The sequence below is a fragment of the Anser brachyrhynchus genome (genome assembly GCF_964034855.1).
Source record: "Anser brachyrhynchus genome assembly, chromosome: 10".
NCBI classification, from domain to species: domain Eukaryota; kingdom Metazoa; phylum Chordata; class Aves; order Anseriformes; family Anatidae; genus Anser; species Anser brachyrhynchus.
The window spans coordinates 1,175,875-1,201,455 of record NC_137705.1 but is presented as its reverse complement, the minus strand read 5'-3'; the positions used below and the strand labels follow the sequence as shown (position 1 = coordinate 1,201,455).

Below are 25,581 nucleotides of genomic sequence, written 5' to 3'. Positions count from 1 at the left end.
TCCGTAATTTTGCCCAATCTTCCGTTTACCTGCTTACACCCAGTATCTGCGCAGAATAAAATGCTTTTAGGCTTTTCCCACTGTCTAGCGAGGCCATGGGGGTACTTCTGAGAATACGGAAATTCAACCTTTTATAGGTGTAATGGCAGGGGGGTGAGGGGTTGGAGGTGAGGATATGATAGTGCATTAATGGGGTTCTGTGAGATATTAGCATGCAGAAAGTTGGTGAGAATCCTACAATCGCTGCAGACCGTGTCAAAATCCATACATGTAGGATGCTTTGCTCGTTTCATATCAATGTATGCTGCAAAAATCACATCAAGTATTTTCTTTCTTATGGCCTTTCTGGTTGGACTGGGAATGGAGTTGGGCTTAAAAATGGGTTTCTTGGCTCTGGTGCATGCTCACCCTGAACTGCCCTCTACCAGTGCAATTCAGCGAGTGCTGGGCTCTCCTCTAACATGTCTGTGAGCTGCAATCCTTCAGCTCAGCACGGTGTGAGAGAAGAGCTTGTGGATCCTTTTTCCTTTCAGAATAAGTAGTGAATATTGAAGGGTAATGAAGTTTCTCAAGCAGTGGCAGACCTCTTGAATATCTTGTTATTGAGGGATTATTTTTATAACATTCACAGCAGAGCCTTTTGGTAGTGTGGTATTTGAGCAGTCTGTGGCTTCAGTGTTTTTTCAAATATAAGAAATGAAGTTGATACAGGATCTATTTTGAATGAAATTAGGAAGGTGCATCTTAATCCTTCAATTTAAGGCATGCAAACCCCAGTCTTCCTGTGCACATTAATAATCACAGATGGCTGATTCAAGGGCCTCATCTTAGAATTTCTTAGTTGTAGAAAGTAGTGGAGCTTGTAAGCATTTAATAACCTAAATTATTAGCTGAAATTTTGTTTTTAGTTATACCTATTGACATCTATCCCAGCCGATCAGGTATTGTATCTGTAAAAGCCATGCATACATGCAGCAGGTAGTGGAGTCACTGAAATTTTCCTGTGCAGCAGAATTGGAAATTTGGTGCCTGGAACTGACACTGGGGCTGTCGGGACCTTCCCAGTGGTTATTTCAGGGCAGCTCCAATGCTAAACCTGCCTGGTTCTTAGAAACTGGTTACTGGCTTTAGTCTGGAATATTTTGAAATGGTTTGTGATTCTAATTTGTGCTGTACTTGGGAAACTTTGAGCATATGCTTTGGAGTTCAGGGTTCTTAAGACTACAGAACAAATGAGACTTTCCATTTACTTAATATAATCATCTATAATTTGTATTCTCGGGGCATGTATGGTATTTCAAAAGCTGAATGTGACTTTAAAATGAAATATTACCTAATTATTATATTTTTCATTGATGACTATTTTCTTTGTACTTTGTATCTCTTACATGGCTCTTATTGCAGATCTCACCACATTCCCACTGATTCTGTGCCCTGTATAAGACACATTTACACCTCATTTAAAACATTAACCAGGTCTGTAGTAGTGCCAAGAAGGGAGAACTCTTGTCTGGTCTCAGTAAGAAGCCCCAAGCTCTGGATGCACAAAAGCCAGGTTCATAATGTAACTGCTGCCTTCCCATTAGCCATTTCCATGTTCTTACTAACTTTCACACAGAAAGAAGGTGGTTTACACTCTACCATTTTATCTGATGTTGTGTGCCATTCTACCAGAATTTACTACTAACAAAAATGAACAATTATGGTTGTAAGTACAGTCATGGATTAGAGTCCCCCACAAAGACATTGGTGCGCACGTTTCCTGGAAAAGCACAGTCTGCCACATACAAAGTTTTTCCGTTTGTTTGTAGGTTTCCCCTTGGTGCCCTCCTGCTGCCTGGCAGTAACGTCTACATAACCAGCCTCTTTCTATTTCAAATGTCTCATAGATCGATGAAATGCAGTGGGGTAAAGGAGTGCGCGAAATCCCGTCCTCAGTCTGCAGCCTGCCTTGCAAGCCGGGAGAGAGGAAGAAGATGGTGAAGGGGATGCCGTGCTGCTGGCACTGCGAGCTCTGCGACGGCTACCAGTACCAGGCCGACGAGGTGACTTGCTTGCTCTGCTCGTACAACGAGCGGCCCAACGAGAACCGCACGGGATGCCGCTCCATACCCATTGTCAAGCTGGAGTGGCACTCTCCCTGGGCTGTGATCCCCGTCTTCTTGGCTATGCTTGGAATTATCGCCACCATTTTTGTCATGGCAACCTTCATTAGATATAACGACACTCCGATCGTCCGGGCTTCGGGGAGGGAGCTCAGCTACGTCCTGTTGACAGGGATATTTCTGTGCTACATAATCACGTTTCTGATGATTGCCAAACCAAACGTTGCAGTGTGCTCCTTCCGGCGTATCTTCTTGGGCTTGGGGATGTGCATCAGCTATGCAGCCCTGTTAACTAAAACAAACCGCATCTACCGCATATTTGAACAGGGCAAAAAGTCAGTGACAGCACCCAGGCTTATAAGCCCCACGTCGCAGCTTGCCATCACGTCGAGTTTAATATCTGTTCAGCTTCTAGGTGTCTTTATTTGGTTTGCAGTTGACCCACCCAACATCATCATAGATTATGATGAGCAGAAAACTATGAACCCTGATCAAGCCAGAGGAGTTCTCAAATGTGACATTACGGATCTACAAATCATTTGTTCCTTGGGTTATAGCATTCTTCTCATGGTTACATGTACTGTGTATGCCATCAAGACTCGGGGTGTCCCAGAGAATTTTAATGAAGCTAAACCCATTGGATTCACTATGTACACTACCTGTATAGTATGGCTTGCCTTCATTCCAATATTTTTTGGCACTGCCCAGTCAGCTGAAAAGGTAGGTGAAAATGAACAAATGTGCATCTGATATATCAGGATTCATTGCGGTTATAAATGATGTACTGATGCTCAGCTTTACATAGATCTTAAGATGAGCTATCCGGTTAGCTCATTACAGAGACACGAGCAATATATAGCACTATTTTCCTTCTCCAGTTAGCCGGTGGGCTATTCATTTGATAAACTGGCAAATGATCAATAGCAATCATATTAGCCATTAGTTTTATTGTTGCATCCCTTTCAATTGTGTCTTTTCAGTAGGATAAGTGGGAATTAACTGTCATATCATTCTTAAAGAGGCATCTCTTAACTAAATCATTTTCAATACAAGATATAAGAAACAAAATGTCAAAAAAGGCTCAGTAGATAGCAGCGCTTCTGGAGTTCAGTGCTGAGGGCAGTATGCAGTCATCTGATGAGTGCTCGGCTCCGTAAATAGCAGCCTCAGGGCATATTTACACCACAGGGTAAATAGTCTGTCCTGAGCTCCAGCTGCTGAGACTAGACTTAGGCTACCTCTGGTGGTGACTTTTAAACTAGCTCAGGTAGACTTGCCCTATAGTTCGTGGTATGGACATAACCAGAGTCCTGGAGTGAATGTCAGGTTGCTTTTTTAATCCATGAAGCCCCACTTAATATTTTGTTTATGCAACTTAAGAAAAAGCATCCAAACATCATAAATACCATGTTACATAACAAGAGGAGAAAGTCGCTCTCTTTTTCCCGTTGCATTTATTAGTGGGCATGGTGTCTTTGGAGAAAGAAGGCAATAAACAATTCATTCATGCTCTGCTCTGCTTCTCCTCCTACTTCGGGGCTTACTGAGGTAGCGTTGCAGGAGGGCAGCAGTGGCATTGCTCAGGCAGGGCCTTCCTTTCCACAGCCCTTCCAGGGGAAGATGTCTGCACCAGAGCCTTGTCCTCTGCAGCTCAGAAGGTTGGTAGTACAGAGATCTGCAGTTGTTTCAGCCTGGTTTTACTGCTGGAAGATGGGAGGAAGCAGGGGGAAGCAGAGGTTATGTGGGTTTCATGTGCAAAGGGCTTTAACGGCAGCCGCTGCATCCCTAAAGGGAGGTAATTTCCACTGGAAAGGAGGTCTGCCAAGTCTCTCAAACATTTCAGACACCTCTGCTCGCCCTGTCAAGGGGGAGATAAGAAACAGCCTAGGTGGCTTTAAACCCAGCTGGGTTCACGTGTACCTTTTGGTCTGACACAGAGAGCGCAGAGCAGCTTTTGTGCCTCTTGCCCGAGAATGTGTTAGGCCTGCAGGTGACCGAGATGAAGCGTTCTGAGTTGTTGTCTGCAAAGACTCAAGCAGGTGATAGAAAGACCCGAATAATTTCAAAGACTGCTGCCACCGCTGAAAATCACTTAGCAGTGAAACGTTTGGTTTTCCGTGTAGTCGCAGAGCTGAATTAACCTGCACTGCTTTGAAAGCAGGAGATTCTTGCACAAATTCGTGCAGGACAGCGAGAGAGACAGTTATTAGCTGGATCTCACACCGTGTGCCAGAGATGACGGTAGGCACAGCAAGCAGCCCTTCGGGTCTGTGCGTGTCGAGCAGCCGGGGGACGCATGTGGGGGTCCCCCAGCCCACCGGCATCTGCAGACGGTGGCTGTAGCGCCTCTGACCGGTAAGAGGTGCCAGATCTCGGGGCTGTACCTTCGGCTGGGAATTCTTCCCCATCCAGAAGGACCTTTGTGCCTACACAGGGAGTAGGCTACAGTGGCTTTGCTTCTTGCCTTTCTTTTCTACGTCTCCCTCTTTTTTTTCTTTCTTTTTTTTAAGTGGGGAGTGTGGGGAGGAGGCATTGTACTTTTTTGTGATTGCTAGTGATTTCCTGTCAGATATTTTCTCCGGAAAATATTGTGTATAAGCTTAGCCACGCAAGTCTTTTCTGAAATGGAAATTGCACCTGCTGAAAATCTCATGCAACGCAATCTTTTAAGCTGAGAAATGGTGTTATATATAATGCCGTGATTTTCATTGTATGGATTTACTTTATTTTATCAATAAATACAAGCATAATGTTGTTTGGTAGAAAGCATATTAAATATACCTCTCTTGTTCAGTGTAGAAAATAACCAGAAAAAAAAAAAGAAAAGAAAAGACTGAAGCATGCTGCAAGTAGTTCATCAAAGGCAAATAATCCCAGCAGCAGCTTCAGCAGCAGAGCAGAGGGAGGCGGCGTGGGCTTGAGGCAGGCCAGGTACCGTCCTGTGCTCTGGGGTGGAGGTGAAACCTTCAGGATGTATGGGAGAGGCTGCGCATGGAAAAAGCAAAGTCCTGTCATTTTCCCAGCTTGCATTTGCTCAGACAATTCCTTTGTCTGCTCTTAAGGCCTTCAGAAAACATCAGGGCAGGTACAATTTTAGGCTGTTGGGTCGTGCAGCCTGCGGCTGCCCAGTGGGTGCTGTTTTGGTGGCCCTTAGGAAGCGGCGCCGCTCCTCGCCTTGCTGTGGCTGTGATGCAGTGTCCTTATAGCAGCGCTTCCGACCTGCCCATCTCTTGCTGTCTGTATTTTGGGGGTTGTGTTTTGGGTTGGGTTGGTTTTGCTGTGCTTTCCTATTGGTATATGTTCTAAAACGCTGCTGTAGCCTTTGTTTGAGGATCAGGATGCGGGAACCAAGTCACGTCTGCGCTCAGAAACATCCTTCCTTGAGATCGGGTAAAAGCCACAGCCCGTGGAGGCAGCCGGCCCCTGCAGAGAACAAGGGTCCCTTCCGTTGCACTCAGACAGCTCCTAATGGCCAAACCCATCTCCTCTGATGCCCTGGGAGTTCAGAGGCCGGGGACAGGGGACGACGGTCATCCATCCTTGTGCCTCTTGTGGCCGGCCTTCTTACCCCGTACCTCTGGAGAGGGTCTGTGCCACTAAAATGCTGCTTTTGCACTCCTACCGTAATTGTTTTTGACAACGAAACTATTTTAAATTCTCAGTGGATGTGTGGGTATCTTATCAGAAACAAAGTGGCCTCAAAGAGCTGTTAAACCAATTACAGGAGTCATAGCTCCTCGGCAGAGTCAATACAAAGTGGCACTTGAAAAGAGCACAGATTGCTCGGTAAGGTCAGGCGAAGCACAGCTGAATCAATAAGCCAAATTGAGTCAAAATTTTAGAGCACGGAAGTGAAAAGATGGGAAGGATGCAAGTGGTGTGGAGCGAGCCCTCCGCGGAGCTTCTCCCCCTGCCCCGCTGCCCTGGCACTGACCCAGCCCCTGCAGCCGGCGGTTGGGTTCGTCGTCTGTCACCCCATCGTTTCTTCCTGATCTGCCCCCCTGCCCCGGAGATCCGCGGGGTCTCACAGTTACTTCATTTCCCGTTATTTCTTTGGATTATTTTCAGATTTTTCACAGGTAGTGTCGTAAAAGAGCAACAGCGTGACAGAGCACGCAATGCGCTCTGATGCGTCTTGGAAATTCACAGGTGGCAGCGATGGTTTGCTTTTTTATTATTATTGCTCTCTCTTAATGTAAATATTTTTAAAACTTACGTGGTGAGGATTACCAGAGGCAATACTTTCATGGCAAAAACAAAGAAAAATACAGTGAAGGAGAAAAGGCATCTGCAGTTAAATCAATGCGAAAGGCAGTGTTCTTAAAATACGTGTTTGTTTTTCTGTACATAAAAGTCAATTTATTGTTAAGAAAACGATACGTTTCAACACTTGTGCTTACCTTTTTGTTCTAGTAGCGTAATGTAGTTGGTGCTGTGAGGAGTTCAATAGGGCAGGAGGAACTGACTGAGGTTTGTGTTAAATAGCCTTGGTTGGGGTTTGGGGGTTTTCTTGCCACTTTGTTCTCCCTTTTCTCTCACAACGTTCAGCTCAGATTGTGACCGTCTGGGAGATCACGAGCCATTTTCTTAACCTGTGGTAATTCAGTATTGCCATGTATATATACTGTAGCTTAAATTAAATTTCCTGAATCCCTAGGATGTAATACTGAAAAATTAGATCCCCTTAATGGCAAACCTGAATATCAATCTGCTTTATGTGTCAGACATGGCAGAATCCACTCGGGTACTTAGCTCGCCCAAAATACAATGCTGCGTTTGGCATTTTACTCGGAATGACTGCATAACTTATCAGTATGTACAGCTATATGGCTTCCTCTGAGTGCGCTCGTCGTGTTGTGAAGGAGAAGTTCTCTTTGGAAACTTGCCGGCTCTGGAACGGTTAGATTACAAGAAATCATTGTCTCCACAGGTTTGAAGTCCGTATCTGCGCTCTAACCACGTGCAGATGTAGTTGTGTACGGTGAATATTCCCCCAAGATCTTATTTTCTCAAATTATGTCATTGAACTAATATGAGGGATATGTCATCATTATGTTTTTATGTCTCTCAGAGATTTTATTGCTTAGTAGCTGTGATTACTTTTATTTAGTAATTGCTAAGATTAAAATAATAAATTTCTGGATACGTCTACAACCCAGTAATAACTGTCAACATGCTCCTGGATATACGCTACAAATGGGATTTCTTCTTGAAGTATTTTGAAGACTTTTTTGAAGCAAAAAAAGTTATAATCATGAGTCTGAGTGAGTGATGATGGTTTGTCAGCCAGCATGGTCTTCCAGCTTGGGAGTTTTATTCATCCTGAAATGAAGAGAAATGGGGAACCATTGACCATACATTCTTCCCTTTCCATCAACTTCTTTTTGTATCCAGATCACATTAACCTTTGGCTTGGTGGTTTTTTTTTTATTTTTCAACTGTAATACAGCCACTTTGATTTCTGTAGTCTTTAATTCCATCGACTCTTCCATCCTCCCTCAGGTTTCTCTATTTTTTAATGTTCCTTTTTATTCAAATCAACAAGCAGGGTAAGTCAGGTATATTTGGCTGCAGCATTTTTACTTATTGTGTTGAATGTTACATAAATACTATAATTTCAAGGCGCATGCAAAGTGGATTCTTATTCAGATTAAATAATATCACATTTACACAGTAGCACTTCAGTACCCGTTCTATTTTTTGGCAAAACTAAGTTACCCTCCAATTCTCTGTAATACAAATACCGATTAACCAGGTAGGACGCACATTTATTTTCTCCCCTGGGAAGGCTTGAGATGACAGTTGCTATAGCAACTATACATATGTGGATTTTGGAGTTACGAGGATTTTAATGCATCTGCTGGAGTTTTATACTGTCGGGCGGTTGAGGAAAGCAAGGTCTGAGGCTCATACAAAATGTGACTTTGAATCTACCATATTTTGGGGCACATGGAAGGAGAATCAAGAGATGTAGCTTTCTTTTAAAGAATTGTGATTTAAAATCCTTTTAAATGAATAGCTTTAAATAATGCTAACAATTTACTCTTTATAATGCCCCTGCACTTCAAAACAGAACTGAAGGCTGGCTCTAGTAATAGTAGCTGCTGAAAACTTTCTAACCACAAATATTAATTTTTCTCACTGTTCTGCATTTGAGTTCACCTATAGCTGTACTGCTTTCAGCAGCTGTTAGGGATCTGCACGTTAAGTTACTAAGTTCTTAATTTTACCCAGCCTCAAGATTAAATCTGAGAAAACCACGGACTGTCGTGATCTGACACTTGGAGCTGTCCTGAGCCAAGCCTGACCCCACCAGCAGCTTTACGAAGTATTTTTATCAGGAATAAGACCACTATAGGAAATATGTGATAAAAAGGTTGTGATTACCTGTAGGTAACTCCAGAATTTCAAAAGTTAAATTTTCTAGAACCAATTTCATGCAATTGATGATTTAACCCTGAAAAAAAATAATTCTTGAAATAGTAAGTGCTGCAGGAATTTTGAGTTCTGGAGTCGTTGATCTTTTGCAACCCACTTGTTTCTCTCTCACCACTGTTTTGGTGGGTTTCTTCCCCAAACCAACAGGCACTTCTGGCCCCGCAGCATGCAGCTGGCTCCTGGCTTTTAGCAGCTGCTATGAAGAACCCCTAGGGGAGAGTGCAGCTCGTGAAAAATAGAATGGGACTGTCGGGGTTGTTTCAGTGTTACTGATTGCTTCAGCCTCATCAGGAATACCTGCCCACGTCGCATGCTGCCTGTTAGGTTGCTGCAAAGAAGTAAGTAAATAAAAATAAAAAGATGACCTTCGGTACAGAGGAGAGAAGTGCGCTCATTTGTCACTTCTCTTTGAACTTCCAGGAAATGGCTTAGGGCTCACCAGGAGGAAGCCGAACCAGAGCTTAGATCGGCTCAGTTGCTGGACGGGTGCGAGAGGGACGGGAGATGGGCTCCGGGCGCACTGGGCTGTGCCTGTGCCGTGGATGATGTGTGTGATCCCTTGGCAGAGGGGGGCTGAGCTCTTGGGTCCACGAGGGGCTACGTGAAGGAGCGCGGATTGACGTCTGGGTGGCGGTCGTATTTTTAAGGAAACGTGAAGCTATTTTGCTCTGTGGCTGTGCAGGATATCCCTGAGGCAACGTCTGTAGAAAAGACGAGCCACTTTGTAATTTTACTGGCTGCTCTCAAGCTTCAAGTGTGCCTTTCCTCTTGTCGCAGGAGACTTGCATGCGTGAAGTGAAAAGCGTGGTTGGATTCTGCCTTTGTGTGGGTGCCCGTGCCCCGCCGCGTTGTGCCGCGTCCCGTGCCATAGGGGGGCTGCCCCGAGCCCCTCGCTGGGCTCCCTGAGGAGCAGCGGGGCCCTTGCAGACAGCAACACAAAAATCAGGGAGCCATCATGTAGGAGACAGACCTGGCTCTGAAAACCCCCCGTGCCAGGTCGTTTACCCTGGTGGAGCTGCATTTTTTTAAGCTGGATTTGACAATGGGTATTGCAAAACCACTTTGACTCGCTTGCGTCAAGCGTTAAATATTTCCTGAAGTTTTGACACTCTGAAGTGAGGCTGCAAGGGTATGTTAATACACGTTGCTATGAAATTTCTGGTAACTGCATGTCTATATTGGTTAGAAAACAATGACTGGTGGGAAAATATCTCTTAAATATGTATATTTAAATGTGTTTTAAAAGCTTTAATTTTCACTTCTTTCCAGAGCTTTATAATGATTCTGGATTTTTATCCACCGCTAATTTGTATAATGCTCAGCCACGCAAAGATTTTAATGTTTCATAAAAGAATACAATAATAACAGTAATAACAGTTCCTTGCACAGAGAAGAAACCTAAAGCATTGAGCAGATGGATTTATAAACTACAAGTCGGAAGCATTGTATCAGCTGTTACGCAGCAATTCCAGCAGCACTCAGAAATACCGTTTAGGGCAGGCAGTCGTGTCTAACTCTGTGTGCTCTCAAACTGTGTTCATCGCTGGGGCACACGGAGTGTCCCCCAGGGCTGTATTAACCACGTGAATGGCAGCATCGTCAAGGGAGGGAGCTCGGGGAATTCAAGCTGGGCAGACACCTAGGGTTTGCCCGAGATGTGGGACTTGACACCTGTACTCTTCAAAGAGGAGCCTTTAATAACTGGAAGAATGAAGAGATTTTGTTGATAAATGTATCCAGAAGTGTACGTGTACTCGTGTTGCTGCATCGTATTCCCAAGTGTGCACTCTCTCAGAAGAGGCATTCCTGCCTACCCCTCCAACACCTGCCTTGGAGGTCTCCCACCCGAGCGTCTGGCTGCGTTTAGCACCTCTGAAGTTCAGCCAAGGCAATAAAAGGCTGCAGGATCGGTGAAACTGCAGCTCTGTTGCCTGTGTTTTCAAGGCAGGTGTTTAAAGCTAGGTTACAGAAAAAGTGCGCACTCTGAGTGAAATAAGAGATGATTAGAGCAATTAGATCCTTCTCAGAAGACCATAAATTAATGGCAATTATGATTCTTGAAACAACAGAAGCATAAGGTACATCTAACATTGATCTGTTTTATCACATTTGCTGCATTGTAATGCTCCTTTAATGTTAATATGTACTTTTGTAGTAAAATCTAATTGAAAACACTGAGCAGGCAGAGCCCAAGGCCACAATCATGTTCCACATAATTACCTAAGGAGGAGGGTGTACGTTTGCAATGAAGGGATGCCACCAACCGTTAGTCAGGTATAAGCGGTGCACTCATTGTGCTCGTGCTTATACAGTAATAGCCTTACAGCAATATATAGGTGAATGCTAAAAGATAATTAACGATCAATTCATTTTGTGAAAATTTCAATTATTGAAACAGGTATCTTCATAATGGAGTAATAATACTGCATTTAAATTTGTGTGTGGCTGTCTCATAACAGAGATGTATTCATTTAAGCAGAAATTACTTGAATTAGCAGCCCTGCGGTGGTTCTGCAGTCACCGAGGGACTCTTTGAAGCCTGCAAGCATGCCGCTTTGAAGTCTGGTGTAGAAAGCGAGGGATCTCTTCGCTGTGATGATTCGAGCCTCTTCATTCCCCTCGGTGGTGAGGACAGAGGAAAAATCTGATCTGGAAGACGGAAAATAAACGGAAGCCAGAAAGGACCGTGTGTTTTGGCGGGGAAGAAAATGTCCTGACCCACACCCCGGGCAGCCAGCACTGCCCCATTCTGCCACAGAGCAGGGGCACAGCGCCGCGGGGCTGCTGTGTCTGGTGGTCTCTTCAGACCGCTGGAGTCCAAATCCACAGGGATGGAAGCTCCCTCCCTTGAAGGTCCAAGAGAACGGGTCACAGCAGGGCATGCTGCTGCAGGTGCTGCCTTGAAGGGGAGGTTCTGGGGCAAAGCCGTAAATGAATCATTTTTCACTCGTGTTCGGGAGAGCCATTTTTCCACACCACGGGCGTAGCTTGGAGCCGCCAAACTGCTTTGCCAGGTTATTGAAGTGTGGCGTCAAAACCGGCTCCTCCTCCTCTATTTCGCCTTTGTGCCACTGGCCAGGAGCCGTAAGCTCTCGCCAGTCAGCTCCCACGAGGCCCGGTGACGGTCCCCTCCGTGTCCCCGCGGGCAGCAGAGCGCCGCGCTCCCTGCAGGGGCTGCCCGTGCCGTGCTGCCACCTCTGCTGCTCGCCAGGCGGGCATTGCTCGGAGCTGGGCGTGTGCGAGCACTGGATTTATTTCAAAAACATGCCAGGGAAAGTGTAGGAAAAGGGTATCTCTTTGCTCAGTGACTTCTAGTGCGTATATAACTGCCTCTGGCTAAAAAGCAGTGTAATTGTGAAAGGGAAAAGCATGTGGGTGTTTAATGCATAGCATTGACATGTACTTTTTTTTTTTTTTTGAGAAAATGTAGAACCGCCAGGAGAGCTTTACATATGAAAAGCAATCTCTGCATATGCCCATGTCTGTGTTACACAACAGTTTCTATCTGCAGTGCAAACTGACAACACCTCAGCGAGGAGTAATTGCAGCTCCATTGAGTCCAGCCGAGCAATTACCTTGTTGACGAAACTTTTCTCTTTGCTTGCGTTTTGATATCTCTGCGATGTCAAACTTACTTGAACTGACAACATAATTTCTTCTGCAGAGCTGTTGCATCGACCATGCAACTGCTCTTTGGCGTTAGTGGGTTCTCCCAGCTCGCTGTATGTCGGTGCTAGCGGCCGTGCAGTCCTGCAAGACCCTTCCTTGTGAATAGCAGGAACAGTGTCGGCAGTGGCTGTGCCTCAGGGCAGCTGCATTTATGAATGAGGGGCACCTGTACAGTTAGAAAACAGCTCTTCAAAGTTGGATTACAAGAAAGTAATCATGAAACTGTCCCTTTTGCTCAGGACAGGGGAGAAGAAGTTTACTTTGGTATGGTTACATATACTTTCAATTTGTGTTAACGTATCTAAATGTTTATTTTGAATGTCCTGAGCATGCGAGGCTTGAGAAAAGCACATGGCATAAATACTGTGGTTTCGCTGAGGTATGGGTGTATTCCTACAGCCCTAATCCTCCCCCCATACGCATTTTTGGGGAGCGTCCTGTTTCAGGGTATCAGGTGGGCTGATTTTGGACTGTGTTGATAGGTCATTTCCCTTCCTAAACTCTGTGGGATTTTTCCACACCAGTTGACCAGAGAATGATGTGCTTTGTTAGGTCCGTGCTGCGTGTAGTGCGGCTTCAATTTTGCTGTAGAAAACCTCAGTTCCCATTAATGCTCCTTTGTTTGAACAAGAGTTAATCATCTTTTCAGAAAAATCCTGTAGATCATGTCTGACATTCTAAGCCAAATGCTAGGAACTAAAGTATCGCTTTGTGAGAGCAGATCATAACCAGTTTCTGAACCCCACGGGTATTGTAGAAACATAATAATGTTATTTTGAGTAAGAAATAATGGCTGCTGATTCCAGGCTCATCCAGGAACAAAAAGAAAACCATGAAGGGCTTATTCAATACGACGTAAGTTATGCAGATGTTTCTCAATTTTCTTGCCGAACTTGTATGCAGGAGTCAGGGTTTCATTTGATCAAACCATTTCAGCAGCAAGAATGGGTCCTTAAGTACTTTTGTCATTGCGTGTGAATGGGTTATGAAAGCAACGTGTGCAAGGGTGCTCAATCAAGGACCCTTGTCGGCCAGGCGCAGGAGCGTCGCTTAATGCCCTCACTTGGGCGACACATTCAGAGCGATGTTTTTCTTCTGTTCGTTTTGGAATAAACAAAACAAAATGGAAGCAGAAAGCCCAGCGGCTAGGCCAGGTGTGCAGGGAGCCAGACAAGGTGGGTTTGCCACGGATGAGCTCTGAGCAGACCTGCGGGGTGAGCAGCACGGGCATCCTGTGGGCAGCAAACTGCATCACCCTGCTCCGAACCAGTGGGGAAAGGAGAGAGAGCATGCCGCTTTGGAGCTAGGAAGTCAGCTGGGATTTTACCCAAGAGAGTAAGACTGAACTTACTTTTTGGCAAAATCAGTAAAAATTAGCTCAGTCCCAAGTAGTGGGGACTCTTGTGGGGACAGGTGAGGAGATTCCCCTCCACTGCCCAGCAAAACCTCCGCTGATCACGAAGGTTCTTGCAGTTTGTTCTGCACAGAATCCTCTAACACAAAAATGTCAGGTCCTCTGTGCATACCCGTGAGCTAAATATAGCTGGATTTGCAGGGAGGAAGCAAACAGCTATTCCTGAAAGTGCATTTTCAGTCTAGCAAGGCCACTTTAATGCAAGGCAAAAAATAGGTTTCACTATATGTAAGAAATGCTTGCAAAAATATTGACCTGGAGGATTTATTTGTTGTTTTAAATGGTTTAAGCAGGCATGTAATAATAATAAAAATAGAAATTATGGTACTCGGTCAAAGCAATTGCCTTGTATTTTGTCTTTGAGGCATAAACTTAGAAGGTTAAAAAAGAAACAAGGAGTCCTTGTAGACTGAGCAGAAATTCTGTGTCCCAAGTGTACCCCGTCAAAAGGGATTTGGAGGATGTTTATAATCCTGCATTTTGAAACAATTTTTTTTTTTTTTTCGTTAATGTGTTCACATTCATCACAGACAAAGCCAGCGAGGCTCCTTCCTGCCCCACGGCTGCTGCAGGCTGGTGCCGAGCCCGGACACGGGAGCACCGGGGCTGGAAAGGAGCAGAGCCCCGGCTTGGCAGGTGGCTTCAGGAGCCTGTTGTGCTGTTTGTACAGAAGAAAGTGGCTGAGAACCAGCGTCAGAGGGTCGATGCCGTATGACAAATGACAAGCCTCTCAAAGAGAAGGAGGTTAGCCTGCGACTGCCAAAAGAGAGATGCCTGCGAGCATACGCAAGAGGAGCTGCTTCTGATGCATGGGCTAGGAGACAAATTGGAAGAGAAAAGGGAACCTAGGGGAAGAGAGATGAGAAAAAGTATTTCTGCTGGTTTTTCCGTGTCGCAGAAGGGGTCGCTGGGGAAGAACCTCCCGAGGTGGGGCCGCGGTACGGAGCAGGGCTGCAGCTCCCAGCGGCTGCCGGGGCGCCCGGCCCTGTCCCCGGGTAGGGAGCAGCAACAGGAGCCCTCACCCCTCTCCCTTCTGCGTGCCGGTGCTCTGACAGCGTCTGCACCTCAAACTGTCTTTGCTGCTGCCGACGTGCCCATCTTTGTATCCTGCCAGCATCGATGACGGATGATCTCTGTGTTTTCCTTCCCTAACTGAACAGAGGAGGTAGGAACGGGGCAGTCAGCACCAGGAGACTTACCCAGCGAGCGCTGCTGCTCTAAAACATTATTTTTGAGACAAGGCCTCTCTTCCGGCAGAGGTTTCCCAGACAGATCTGTGTTGATAGGGTTGGCTGCAGCAGCGCAGGAGACCCTTCTTGACCTCTTTAATTGTCAAGGTTTTATGAAGGATTTTTCAGTTTTAGCACTTTTCAGTTAATGATGTCAGGCACTTTACCATAAAATTATTCAATCTGTGTTGGCATTTGGCCTTTAAATGGCTGACATGTCTGTGGTGGCAAAACCCAGGGTGGGGGAATAAGGTGAAACTCGTATTTGCAAAGAAGATGTTACTCACTTGACCCTAACCATCTTTCTAATGCTGCTAATTGCCCATTAAATGTGATCCATTCAGACATCAGCTGCATTCTGCCAGAGTCGGGAAACCCAAAGTTTCACCCTTCCCATGCCCCTGAGTCATGTAGTCCCACTGGTAAAGTAATGTCCGTTTTGTGTTTGTAGCAACTAAAAAATAATGTATGTGCGGTAAATTTAATATCTCAAGTGTTCACAAGGTCTTCATTGGATTATGCTTAGAGGGAAATTTAGTTAAAAAAAATGTAAAGGGAGCAGGAAGACAAGAAACAAGATGAGCAATACGCTATCATCTTCCTCTGATTCTCCGTGATTTATATTTTCAATATCTGAGCAACTTGTAATCTTTAATGGAGATAGTTAAATTAAATTTGAAGGCAAGATAGATTTTTTTTAATAGTGGAGCAAATTCTGCTAACAAACTTAACTAGAAACAATAATTCAGCAATAAACTGAAAAGTAAAATGCGTATAACAGCTTAAAGCTAGGCTGCATCAGGTGATGGTACCAGGAAAATCAATTAGTACGGGCAGGGTGGTCAGTGCTTAAAGCATGATCGCAGCACAGAGCGCGTCCTCAAGGCCGGTGCCAGGCAGTGGGTAAGGTTTGTTCTGGTGCCGTAACTGGGGCACTGGGGCAAGTCCAAGTGCAAAGATCAAGTGTTTCGACTCTCCAGAACTTCAGAATCGGCGTTGTTTTAGCTTATTTTACGGACTGCAGAGTGAATCTGCCCGTGACTGAGGCAGGGATGAAGTCAGTCCCTCCGATGCCCAGTCCGTCACGGCGGCCCTGTCCCTGGGCGCCGCCGGCTGCCTCCTGCGCGCAGGATCGGGCCCTGGCCGCGCGCCGGCCGTGCAGGCAGCGGGCGGCTCTGGCTTGGAGCCGAGCAAGAGCTCGTTTGGGAAAAAATGAACGCGTCTTCTGGACGCACGGGCGCTGCGTCGCGGGGCTCAGGAAGGAGAAAGGCGGAGGACAGCCTTTACTAAAGTAAACTTCCCTCTGGGAGCCGGGCCGGCCTGATTTGATTGCAATCATACACACCGAAAAATTCCTCCTCCGGATGCTTTTTCTCCCTTGAGGCCACGGGCTTGCATTCGCTGACAGAAGGGATAGTTTCTCACAAATTCAGCCTTGTATTTACAAGCTTCCTTGTGGCTTCTCATGCAGAGATAAGGGAACTACTAGATACTCAACATTTGTTTCTTGATACATAATAAGGGATAGCAGACAGTAAATAAATCTCAGTTAAGTATAAAGGCGGGTATGCTGTGCAGCCGTGAATACAGCAATAAATAGATTATTTTTATCCAGTCAAAAATATATTTAATAAGTTATGGATACACAGCAGGGTCTGTGGGTCATTAACTTTTGTCAGGCCGTGGATTAGTTAAACATGGGAGCTGATTTGGCTCAAAACACATGTTTTTCTTACCCCTTAGTATTCTGGATTGCCTTCTGTGTAAGCACCTTGAATGAAACTGCTGATAAGGAGCTCTAAATAATTCATAGCGGTTTGTAACGTTACCTCTGAGGTATGATGCATCGGAGTTAATTTTGGAGTTAATTTGGAGCAGGTAACGAGGAATTGTGAGCCATTGTTCAGCAATACAGGCTGCAGTATCACCTTGTTAGATACTATTGGAAAATGGTTTGGCTGTTGCTGTAAATTGCCATTGCAGCATCGAATGAGACAGATCCAGTTTATTGCTGTAATGATCATTTTTTTAAAAATGTAGTATTTGATAATTAAGAGAGGGAGCTCTTTCCTGATGCTCTGGATTAGAGATCACAGGCATGGATGTCTCGTAACTGTACGGCAGCGTGGGGGATCGTGGAATGACTGGAATTGAGCAGGTCCTAAAATGATTGACCTCCTGTAACGAAATCTCATATAAACGGACACCTAAATCGTTGTGTGCTGGGATTACCCCTTCCTGGTTTAGCATAGCCATAAATGCCCATCTGCATGTCGTGGAGACTCAGGGACTGCATAAACCACAAGGCAAGCTTCCCCCAGCGTCTGAGGGAGGCTGGATTTAGCAGTTGCCATGGCAGCAGTTTGTTCTAATTGTGATCCATTAGTAGCAACAAGAATTGGATGGCTCAAGTCATTTAGCTAATTGAATGCAAACTTGGACAGCTCTGAAGGAATAATAGATAGAATTAACACCTACCAGTGCACACCTGTAAGATGTGAATAATTTGTTTCAAGAGATTACAAAATATTTCTGTACCCTTGACAAGCCTTTTGCAGCCTCGTGTTTCGCCCTGGGCATGCCGCATGCCCCCGGGAGGTGTGTGGGTGCCGGGGCGGCGGCTGGTGAGCCTTACTGCGCTACCAAAACCCATAAAACCCATGCTGGAGTGGGAGCAAACCCATCTCAGCCTCCCCGTGGGATTTTCTGCCCGAGTCCTGCTGGCCAGGCTTACGCTGCAGGACGGGCGCTTGCGTCCTTGAGGAGAGCTGCAGCAGTTCTCCTTCAGGCCTGGGAACGGACCACGCCAAGAAGCCCGTCAGTTCCTGCTGCCTTCTGTCCCGCAGAGAGCAGCCACGGCAGCTCCTCGCGCTGCCTGCCGCAGCAGCCTCACCTGCGCTGTTTCTCTTTGCCTGTAGGTGCCTTTCAGCAGTAAGACTCCATCCAAGTAATGACGTATCCTCAAGTAACTAAGAGAAAAGGAAAATTTAAACTTTTTAAATGCAGAGTTATTTTTCTTTATTTTGCTATGGTTGAAATTCCTAAAGAGAGCTGCTCTGGAAGGAAGGCTTTGCTGCCATAGCTAACCCCCTCCTGACTCCAGCCATTCTTTTATGCAGCTCTAAAGCACTCTTTGCATTTACAGTTTAGAAAGTAAAATAATTTTCATGCTAATAAATAAATCTGAACCCAGTAAAGGTAACTGATTGGCTAGAGTTATAGAATGCTCTTTGTTCTTGAATGCAAGCATTAGATCCCAAACCAGAGCCCGACTTCATAGTCACTTGCACTCTGTATGCAGCTCTGTGATAATGTTAATAGGACACTCCCAGCAAGAGCAAGTTTGGTTCTAAGTCCCAAAAGCAATACGTAAATCATCTGTTTTGAATAATAATTACATTATAATTTAAAAGGTCAGTGAAAAGCTGGCTTGCTTTGTGTGTATGTACTTATCAGTGATTTTTAATAACTAGTGCTCTACTCTTTGAAGGTCTTTAAAGAAACATAAGGTGAGTAAGATTAGCCTCTATCTGCCCCAACCCTCTGCTGACACCCGTTTGCACTTTGAGTTCCCCTGAAAGTCTCCAAGCAGAATTAGGTCTTAATTTATATGCAATATATGGAATATATTCTCAATATAGGCCTCAGTCAAACTTCACTGACATTGAGAGTAAGATTCCCACTGACTTTATTCGGCTTATGACCACAGTGGTGGAGGAAGCCCGAGATGACCATAACTAGCATGGGGAAGGGCACTGCTGTTGGTACAGTTCAGCTCTTTGTGTTAGATGAGCAAGGTATTTTTTCTGGGATTGGTTTGAGGTTATGCCAGTTGCTCTCATGCAGAAGAATCCTTGGTTGATGAGAAATCAAATTCTGCAGAAAATGTTACCAGGCCTGATGAAGAAGTTGAGATAAATATTCAGAGGTTAGGATGTTACATTAATCTTAACTGCATGTAACTTCATAGTAATGTCTTGGAGAAGTCAGAGCGTATCACCAAGCTGTGTGTTCAGAAATATCTAACTGTTGCTCAAAGGTAGGACTTCCAGCTCTGGAGGAGAATAAGCCTTGCCCTTCTGGGAGGGCTGGAGGATTTTTGTTTGAAGGGCGATGGTTGGGGCTTGTTGGTTTTTTTTGTAAGCTGGTGTGTTGGTGCATCAAGGAGGTTCAGTTGCTGAAGAGAGTGGATGTGAAGGGAATCTATTAACTGGACTGTCTCAGAAAAAGAGCAATTTTATTTCAGAGAATGCCTTCCAACTGGGTGAAAGTGATGGGATATAAATAAAACATTCATACGGCTGGAATGGGGAAGACAAAATTGAAGGTGAAAGGACAGAAAAAAAAATGAAGCCTGCTCTGTAAAATGAATCTTCTGTGCAGAGTCCTGCTTTTCATTAGGAGCATAGCATGGACTGAAATATCTTTCTTTCTTTTTTTTTTTTTAACTTGTTAAAACTGAATTGACAGCTCAGGAAGACCTAGCCTCCATGGACCAGGACTGATACGGGTGCTGTGCATGCACATTGTCCTTTCCAGCTCCGTTCAAGCCCCAGCAAACTCGGAGAAAACACTTGCACAGGGAGAGCTCCTCTCCAGTCCTGGCAGTGCTTAGCCCCTCTTGTAAAGGGGCTTGGGTTTTTTTGTTTTGCTTTGGATTTGCAATATTAGCTTACTAGGCTACTGTGTGTGATTATAAACCTATAAAAGTGCCTATATTCCTTTTGGTTTATAAATTTTATTTTGGAAGAACTGACTGAATGAAATGAAAGGGCTGTTTGCCTTCATAATGCAAGGCTGACTGATTTACCATCCAATAAAAGTAAAGAAAATTGCAAAACCCAAAATGGTGAGCAGTATATAGTAGGGGGGAAAGCCATTAGGGCGTTTGCGCCTCTCTTATTTCCAAGCTATGAATAATTTTGGCAATATTTTCCAGCACTGCCAGGGCAGAGCAGCAGTGTGCTATCAGCTGCACTCGCAGACACTGCATTGCCATGACAACCTTGTGCAAATGCGGGAGCTGCTGGCGGTTGTCAAGCCCGGCATCACTTGTGACCTGCAGCTCGACAAAAGAGCCTACCTGCATAATACACGCCGTGGTATCGCAATTGCCCGTGCAGATAAAGGCACGCTAAGTGTAAAGAACCAACCTGTGAACTCGAGGGAGTTTCAGGAGCTCCCTCTGCCTCCGGACTGCCCTCCTTGTCCTCGGAGGCCGGCTCCTCGCGCTGCACCGAGGCTCTCCGCACCTCGTCGTTCTCCTGCAGGCCCCTCGTAGCAGCATTGCATGCAAAGGATGGAAGAGAAACGTTTGATTCTTCTGGCATCTGTATCCTGATAAGCTATTGCAACGATGTCAGAGGACGTTCGACTCGGTAGGTATGTTCAGCCTAAACCCGTTAGCTCCATGGAATGGGGCACGGCTGTGGTCTGTTGGCCAGAGGACCTGTGGGGAGGTCACGCTGTGTGCCCTGACACACAGGCATGCAAGACCACTAGTCACTTTTCTGACACCATAAGTTGTGTGCTCAGTTTGGCTGAAGAGGAGGCTGGTAGAAGTTTTGCTGAATTAATGCGTACTTCTGTGCTGCTGGAAAGTTTGCACCTGCAAAAAGTTTGGCATGTCCAGGTGAAAGTGCTCTTCAAAACTGTTTTATTATGCATGAATTTTTATGAGGGCCATAATGTTTTTAGTTTCCTGGTCTACCTGCCCATTTGTATGTTTACACACATTAGCCTACTGTTCACGTTTATAATCGATACCTTTCACTGGGTACTCACTCCTCCGTCTAATACAAATGGAATTGGCTTGAAGTCATTTGACCTAAGTTTATTTCTATTCTAGAAGACATTAATAATTTAAGAAAAAATTTGAAATAGCTTTGTGCCATGTTCATTTCACAAGTATTTGGTGCAGACAAATTGTACCTCTGGTAAGGCTGTCTGGCCTCTACCATTACGAGCAATATTGGCTCCCCAGGGTGTTCCTGGAAGTTCTCAGGTCTCACACGGCCATTTCTGCAGCTCTGGCTTGCCGGCATTTCTCTAATGGAGTGCTTTTTTACCGCTTCCACAAATATTCTCTTGAAAGCTGAAGATAGAAGTTGGTAATTTCGGTAATTGCAGGAATTAGATTACCTGAAAAGCATCAGTTCATGATCACACCATCTCAAATACCCAACTTTGGGGCGAGGATGTGAATTTACTTGGCTCTGGGCAGCAGTCCCTGCTTACTCCTGCGGTGGCTGCTTTGTGCAGGTTGCACACGTGCCCTGGGATATCGGTGTAGCTAAGATGATAGCTGGAGCTGCTCACATCAGGTGCAGAGATACCGTGCTGCAGAGTATCCTCACTTTATTTTGCTCAAAATTTCAAACCGAGTATTGGATGTTCTACGGTGGTTGTTTTTTTTTTTCCTTTTGCATTGAATTATTCAGTAGTTGAAGTGAGTAAAATTAAAGATTTCTAGACTAGTGACGTTTGGAATATAAGAAGGATAGCAAAATCTATTTCATTTGAACTCTAATCTCTGGTCATGTATAAAATGAATAAAATGCAATAAGTGTGGAGAAATATGATTTATAACAGTAGCTGAAGTCTGGCGCTGAATACCCTAAAATGCCAAGATTGTATGTCAGTCAGTTTAGTAGTGTAGCGGTGAAGGTGAAGAATGAAATGAAGTCTTTCTCCGATGATGTAATCTTCTGAAAAAATGACAGATAAGAATTATTTCTAGCTCCAAAAAGCTAAGTGCTGAGCCACTGAGAGAGGGAAAAGCCATTATTTTAATAATAGAAGTCAGGGATATCTATTACTTTTGTTGCACTTTGTGTTTCTCTCTTAGTGATGTGTAACTTATTTTATAGCTATTATAACAAACACGAATGGCAAGCAAGGGATATTAGGCAGCTCTGAGGACTGATAACGGGGGTCTGAGCTACTTGCATCTGTGCTTGAAACACACCCAAACTCAGCTGTCATTGACATTCGTTATCACCTGATGGCCCTTCACTGACCCAACGAAACAACTTGGTGGGTCCTGGCACACTCCTCTTCTGGACAGACACCCACACTGGACAGTGGCACATCACAACTGAGATCGCTGTGGGAAAACTTCACCCATTTTGTAAACCCTCCCATTGGCTTACGGACTTGTAATTAGCGTAGAAGAAAAATTTGTGCATTCCGGAGCTTCCATGCTCTCCATACATGTGTTAACAGGTAGGGGACCAGGAGGGTCTGTCCTTGCTGCACCTGGATTGTGGGTCGCAGCCTTGCCACCACCTCCAGCCACCCACCCACCACCCTCCGATCTGCCGCGGGACGCAGCTTTCGTCACCACGCTGTACAAAACACAAGAGAAGATGAATCCAAAAGGAGACAGCTCTTCATCCTATTTCAGCAGTGGAGATGCACGGGGGACCTTGCTTCAAACAGTACTATTCTTGCAAAAAGATTGTTTCGCTGGCACATCCTTCTGTGCCAGATTACCACTTCAAAGAGACAACAAAACTCAAAATCCTCATAAAGTCAGAGGATGCCGTCAGTTCCAGGTAGTCTCAAATTCAAAACCACTTTAATCTTTATCTTTTGTTGACTTAGGACAGGGCCATCACTGTTTATTTCTTGGCTGAGCAACTCCTAAACGACTCTAAGTAGTTCATGGTCATCTTTATTGTCTCTGTAACTGATACAGGAGAAAAATAGTTTTTTTTTTTTTCCAGCGGATGCAGAATCCCTGCAGTATATAGTCTGTATAAACTATTTGAGTCGTGGGATTGTCTTTGATACTGCTTCAATTTCTATTTTAGCCATTTGATGCCCTTTGAAAACAGCATCATGCTTTTCCGTTGTCGCTCTGTCCAATTACCTGAATAATTTAATTTCCTTCTGGATAAGCTCCTAGAGTTTCTCTGAAAGGCTGGAGAGAGAAAATTCCTCCTCCATCTGCATCATAACCCTCAGAGCAAGTGCCTTAATATTTAGTATTTTGTGTTACCATGCAAGTTAGGGATATTATCCAGAAATATTTCTTTTTCTGATGTTTTCTGATGTATGCAGATTTCTTCCTTGCATAAGGAAGTTCCCATTATAAGAGAAGAAGCTGTATACAATATTTACCTCAAATAGCTAAAACATTAAAAATACGTACATTTATTTCATCTTTACTCTGCATGTTTGCCTGTGAAATGCAAGCTGAAAAACTAAATGTGTTGGATGCTCTGATTTAGGACACGAAAATTTAAGTTGGCTTTGGCTGCGTGACATCAGAAGGAGCAGTTTTATACTGCGGGCAGAGGGAATCGGAAATTAGTCCTGTTGGAGCTGTGTACTGCCGTACTGTCTGCCTTTATATTTGGCCTCTGCAGGTGGTAATCCTTCAGAATATGACCCCAATTTTCCCTTTGTTATGCTAAGCCTCCTGCTGCTAGAAACATGTTGAAGCGTAATTCATCACACCCGTTACCTGCCTAACTCTGGCATGCAGGGAAGCCAGAAGCCTCAAACACGACGGCGTCGGCAGACGTGGCTCAGGGATTATCAGCGTTGTCCCTCGTGCTCGTCCCCAACGTGATACCTGTGCGCTGTGTCTGCCGTGTCTTACCAAGTCCGAAGGAGGGAAGGAGATCCCACCTGCAGGCGTGGTTTGGGGCATTTCACAGCTCCGGGCACCTTCTTCTCCCAAACCTCCGTACTTCATAACGTGGCTTGGAGCAACCCAAACCAGGTGCGCCCAGGCCCTCAGGTGACCTGAGGAGAAGTGGGAGGCCGCCAGGGCCTGGAAGGGCAGCGGGGCTGCAGGACACGGCGTGGCTGCTGGCAGGTCAGGTTTTTAGATGTTTTGGGGCTGTTCTCCGTTTGGTGGTGTAAATGCTGTTAATACAATTTCAAACAGTTGCTGGTAGCTTGCTGGTGACAACGGCAAGAGCATCACTGCTGCGCAGGTGCTTCAGGAAGGCGTGGATGAAAGTCGCAGTGCGAGCTGCAGAAACAACGTGCCCGTTTGGGTAGTTTCCGAGGGCTCTCCAGATGAAACAGAAAGGTCTTTGCCTCTCTGCAGGTATTTTTTGAAACTGGTGCATGTCAGAAAGAGGCCTTATCCTGAGTAAAGTAGGTTGTGCTGCACTGTTGAAGGGGATGGAGGTGCGTGTTGTATTGCTTCTACTGCTCCCGTGGCAGCAGACAAACACTGAATTTTAGTCTATCTCAGAACGAGAACAGAACTGGGTAGCGGTGAATTATTATTTCTAGTTCTCAAAGTCAACATTTACAGAAGAAATTCTTAGGCTGAGTCCCCTGTGTGTTTACTTCTCCAGGACAACTGAATATTGACATTAAATGTGATATTTATTGTTAACAGCCAGTTCACCTTTGGTCACCTTTGGAGATACAGTTGTGGAAATGTAGCTGATGAGCTGATGTTGCATCGCGTACAATGTGCAAGGCTTGGCTTGTTTCCTGAGGCAGTTAATGACATATTTTGTTTTCTGCTTCACTGGTGGTGATTCTTCAGGTTTGAATCTTTTCTCATCTCCTATCTCATTCTTGTAGTAGGAATTGTAATTGTCTCCAGTTGAGTGCATGAAAGAAACAAACCCAGGCCTGGTTTTGTGACCATGACCCATATGGCATTTTTGTGGTGATCCTATTATTTATTACTTTTAGAGTTTATTTGGAACTCCAAATTTCTATTTAGTTAAGGACAAACACACAGATCATATTACATAAAAAAATAGACCAAGCAAAGAGAAGAGTGATACTTATTTTATTATTTGCAATTAATATTTAAAAAACTAAAAACCTCCAAAGGCATATAGACCTGTTGGAAGAAAGTTGTCTTAAACTGCCCTGACAAAAACTCATTTTCCTCAGATCTTTGAGGCTGTCACGTACAAGCGAGCTTGTAACACTTCTTGGAAGAAGATAGGCAGATATTTCTCCCAGCCTGTGTGAGAGGATTTTGTGCTGGGCATGCCGCGTTCCCCATGGCTCTCCAGGACTCCGTCCTGCTCTCAGGGTAGTGGGTAGGTGGTGCAGTGCCTGGCAGTGGCTTTGGGTTCGAAGCTGTCACCACAAGATAAATATTTATTGCAGCTGTTGCTGGGTTTCAGTGCTGTGCTGAGACAAGCTCTTGCTTAGTGAGGGCCAGCAGATAGCCAATGACCTCTAGAAAGAGAGAGATATGATGTTATTAGTCTGTGTAAAAGAAAAGTAATTTGGGGAGCTACTTTCCAAACTTTAATCTTCTTCACTTTCATATCTCAGAAGGGATTGTGATGCTATTTTGTAAGTCCTTGCTTTTTCTGTGGAACTATTTTTGTTTTTCCATTACACTGAAATATATCTGCAAAGTTAACTGGCAGTTTTTTCTGATCTACTAGATATAATGTTGTGAGATGTTCCAAAGGACGCTAACAGACTATTTTCACTGATGAAAGCCATCCAGCCTCAGGTCTGCTGTAACTAGGCAGTAAAATGGTTCCCGTCAGACACACAAAGCTCCTCTCCAAGCTGCAGAACAAACATGTTTTTTAGTTGAAAATCAATTTGCAAAGAAAAAATGTATGCTTACCTCATCACCTTTTAATTCTACTTCAGTCCATTTAATGCCTATTGAATTGTCGTAACCGCAGGTACACTGCATATTTCTGTACAGTGGCTGCAGCAGAAAAATGTGGGGGAGATAGAGGTTAATATGCACGGTATGCCGTAGGCAGTAGCA

At 44.8% G+C, this 25,581-nt stretch overlaps 1 protein-coding gene across 16 annotated transcripts in view; it reads left to right on the top strand.

Moving 5' to 3' along the window:
* Positions 1–25,581, top strand: part of GRM7 (glutamate metabotropic receptor 7) — a 271,411-nt gene that overhangs the window by 205,746 nt on the left and 40,084 nt on the right. For 13 of the 16 annotated variants that reach the window (XR_013955340.1, XM_080605575.1, XM_080605587.1 and 10 more), the window contains exon 8: positions 1,890–2,825. The exons of 1 other annotated variant lie outside the window; for it this stretch is intronic. Coding sequence is in view for 13 of the 15 variants with exons in the window: in XM_080605575.1 (XP_080461701.1) it covers positions 1,890–2,825 (936 nt within the window). In the remaining 2 variants the exon portion in view is untranslated. Of the gene's footprint in view, positions 1–1,889; positions 2,826–14,156; positions 16,560–25,581 lie in introns of those variants that run through there. 2 more of the 16 variants (XM_080605580.1, XR_013955342.1) reach the window with 2 other exon arrangements.